This window comes from Carcharodon carcharias, chromosome 9 (assembly GCF_017639515.1).
Source record: "Carcharodon carcharias isolate sCarCar2 chromosome 9, sCarCar2.pri, whole genome shotgun sequence".
Taxonomy (NCBI): Eukaryota; Metazoa; Chordata; class Chondrichthyes; order Lamniformes; family Lamnidae; genus Carcharodon; species Carcharodon carcharias.
The window spans coordinates 166,739,062-166,742,907 of record NC_054475.1 but is presented as its reverse complement, the minus strand read 5'-3'; the positions used below and the strand labels follow the sequence as shown (position 1 = coordinate 166,742,907).

At 45.8% G+C, this 3,846-nt stretch overlaps 1 protein-coding gene across 1 annotated transcript; it reads right to left on the bottom strand.

Annotated features, from left to right (window-relative positions):
* Window positions 1-1,515: 1,515 nt before the first annotated feature.
* Window positions 1,516-2,908, bottom strand: sox3 (SRY-box transcription factor 3). Its single transcript, XM_041195617.1, has 2 exons — window positions 2,027-2,908; window positions 1,516-1,756 (listed from the first exon to the last, which is right to left on the bottom strand). The coding sequence occupies exons 1-2, from the start codon at window positions 2,906-2,908 to the stop codon at window positions 1,715-1,717; spliced, it is 924 nt and encodes a 307-aa protein (XP_041051551.1). The 3' UTR covers window positions 1,516-1,714.
* Between the last annotated feature and the right edge of the window lie 938 nt (window positions 2,909-3,846).

The window sequence follows — 3,846 nt, the reverse complement described above, 5'->3', positions numbered from 1 at the left end:
AGAGTTTGAGGGGTAAAAAAAAACCCATCAATTTTTCCAACCTATTTTTGGGGGAGTTAAAGAATCTATTTTAAAGTCTATATTCTACAACCGCAGAAACAAGACGACTGACGAGGTAACTTGTACAGAGAGAGACAAAAATACTCCTGGGGACTAGAATATCAAGTCTTCAAAAAACACCGCACAGAGCCAACACAATCCAAATCCAAGCCCAGAGAGCAACACAAAAATAATTATCGGCCTAATTTTCCAAATAGGACGACAATCCTTTGACAAAGATGGGAGATTAAATGAACATAAAGGAGCCGCTGGCACGTTCAGGGTTTATAAACAGGTTAAGAAACAAAAAAGGTTACCATCCCTTCCAGTTAACTGGGGGGGTGGGGGAAGCTCTCAATGGGTCACATTCCCAATGCTGCTTGCTCCCTGGGAGAACAGGATGGAATAATTGCCCAGAGCACTCGCTTACAGAAAAATATATACACCGTGAGTCAGGCTGTGAGATTTCACTCAAAACACTTGTTGGAGTCGATTCTCCCTCCTGCCCGTTTCGCCCGCTTGAGAAAGAGGCGAAGTTATCTAATCGCAGATGCTGAGCATACCCTCGACATTTAAGAGTATTTAGCCCGCCTTTAACTGCAGCTCCACAGTATTGATAGCCCCGGATAAAAACGTTAGCACTTCTATTTTACAGCAAAACTGTGTGAATTAACTCGTATCTTCGATTATCGCTTTGGGTTGAAGTATGTGCGAAGCGGGGACAAGTTTCCAAGCTCGTTAACGCTCATTATCGGTTACTTATCAACTGGACAGTGAGAGAGAGACAGACAGAGAGAGATGGGGGGGGGGGGGGGGGGGGGGGGTGGGGAGGAGGTGCTGAATGGCTGAGAATTTCACCCCACCACCAACCCCCCCCCCCAACCCCGCCGTTCCCCGGGCGGGTGAATTCGGCAACATGTCTAGGGCAAAGAGCTGATATTTCCGGGGAGGAGGATTTGAAATGTCGGCACCCCCGAACCAGATAAACAAAACATCCAATTCTAATTAGAACGGGAATCTGGGGACATGGTTAATAGAATTAAAAAGATCCACCACCATCTAAACTGAGGCATAAATTGTTAATCCTGTAAAAAGACTCGCCAACAGTTGCCAATGCAAGAAATCCGGGCCTTTTTTTGTAAAAAACATTTATTTATCCTCATTTCAGGAACAGGAGCTGGAGTTTTTTTTAATATTTAAGAAACCTTATTAGTAAACTAGAACATCTGTTTGTTCGATATAGTTACTCAATCGATATGGTAGGACACTCCCCCACCATTAAAACACAAATTCAGAAATGGGGTGGGGGGGGAGGGGAGGGGAGGGAGGGAGGGAGGGAGGGGGGGGGGGGAGGAAAGGTCTAGATATAGTTTAAAATGTTCACAAGCGTCAAAGTGTAAAACACAAAATACTATAAATTAAAACGTTGCGACCCGCAGTCTCATTTAGAACCTAAAAAAAACAAGGGAAGGGGGCAAACAGGTTAAAAACAAACCCTACAAGGTATATTTTTCCGCATGATTTTGAAATAAGCCGAGTGACACATTGAAGTTATTTACAGATACAAGAAAATTAGGTAAACATCTCAAAAGCGTGCTTCCCCTTGCTGTTCCGCTGTTGGTTAATCTGATGGCATTAAAAGTCACAAAAAAGGCTTTAATATAAAACTTGGCATCTAAAAGGAGTCTCGTCCGTGTAGAAACGTTGATTGTCCCAACTGGTGAGAAAAGAGAGGAGAAACTTCAGCATTTAGAAACCAATTTTTAAAAACTTATATGCCGCGAAGAGTTCCCTCCAGATATTTGATCACACGCACCACAATAAATTGAATGTGATGGGGAAGTCATGCCTCAAATGATTTGTGTGTTTTTTTTTTGCTGGAATGCTAAAAGTCTGTCCAAATTGGGATTAGTTCTCGCTCTTATTTTTTTTTTTGTGTGTTTATTTTTTTTTTCTAGATGTGTGTTAGAGGCACTGTTCCACTCACCCCTGTGCCCGGTATAGCTGTGCTCTGATAGTGCTGGTGAACACTGTGCAGTCTGCTGCTCTGGGAAGAGGGGTCCCCACCATCTCCTCCGGGAGGGAGGTACATGCTAATCATATCCCGAAGGTCACCCAGGCACGCTCCCCGGGAGTGAGAGGTTAGCGGAGGAGGGCTGGTAGGCTCTGTCTTCACCATGGAGCCCAGCGCCATGCTTGACGTGTTCTGCTGACCATAGGCGGGAGACATGCTGTAAGTGGACGCGGCGTTCATGTAACTCTGGGCTGTGGACATCATGGGGCTGTACTGGAGACTGGCCATCTCATAGCGGTGCATCTGCTGGATCTGGGGGCTGTTGATACCTGGATGTTGAGAATAAGCCAACTGGTCCTGCATCAGCGGGTAAGTCCCGTTGGCCCAACCGTTCATATGGGGGTAGCTCTCCATTCTCTGGCTGACCCCCACGCTACTATTGACCGGCACTGACCCTGGGGAAAGCAGTCCGCCGGGGAGCGAGTACTTGTCCTTTTTAATGAGGGTTTTGGTTTTCCGCCTGGGTCGGTATTTGTAATCCGGATGTTCCTTCATGTGTAACGCTCTCAAACGCTTGGCTTCGTCTATGAAGGGCCGCTTCTCAGAGTCAGAAAGAAGTTTCCAGTCCGCTCCGAGTCTCTTGCTGATCTCCGAATTGTGCATCTTTGGATTCTCCTGGGCCATCTTCCTCCTCTGGCCCCTGGACCACACCATGAAAGCGTTCATGGGTCGCTTCACCCGGTCCGGGTTGTTACTGCCGTTTTTGCCATTGTTCCCGGGAGCGCTGTTGCCGACTGTCCCCGTGTTGGACTGGGAAACAGCCGACTTCAGCTCGGTTTCCATCATACTATACATTCAGCTTCTCGTAACAGACAAACGAGCTAAGAGCGAAAAAAAAGAAAGGGTTGGGGGGGGGTGGGGGGGGGGGTGGGGGGAGAGAGAGAAAGAGAAAGAGAGAGAGAGAGAGGGAGAGAGACACAGAGAGAGAGTCCCTCAGGCGACTCCAAAGCTAAAGACACACTGATCACGCAAACCACCGAAGTCTTGTGCCAAACTTGTTCTGTTGTTCAGCAGTTAATAGACACCTATCCATGTGATGTAGACTGACAGGCTAGAAATGAGCTCTTGCCAGCCAATCGCAGCTCACTCCCGGGACAGCTCCTGATGGATTGCTATTTAACATGAAGGGCACAATTTTCCACTCGGTGTTAACAAAACAAAAAAAAACTCGGCGAGAATTTCGGACCTCAAAAATAAAGACGAATTTTTTTAAAAAAACCAAAATAAGCTGCATTTAAACAGCGAAATTCCGCATTCAGAAGGATGGTTCATATTCGAACAAGATTGGAATGAATTAGAAAGTGCGACCAAATTTCAGGGCGGTTTCTAAGGTTTAAAAGTCCAATTAAAACATTCTTAATTTTGTAACATTTTTGTTTTCTCGGGGGTTACAGACCTGACAAAACAGAAACCACACAAGGGGGGTATGTTCTTGCAGAACTCACCTGAAGGAGTGCTGAATATGATTGTGCAATTATTTTTGCCAATCCAAATGATCTATTTTTTTAAAAAAACTCTGGATAATCATTTATGACATGTAATTCTAATCCTCTCTCTCTCTCTACTTCCCACTCCATGCTCTCTGCGCTTTTAGACTCATGTCCCGGAGGTTTAACTTTTACATGCTTGTGTTGAGAACTCAAAGTAAATGCAGGTGTTTTTGTTTTTTTGTGCGTGTGTGTGTGTGTGTTTTGGGGGGGGAGGGGGTGGGAGGTGGGGGGGTTGGGAGGTGG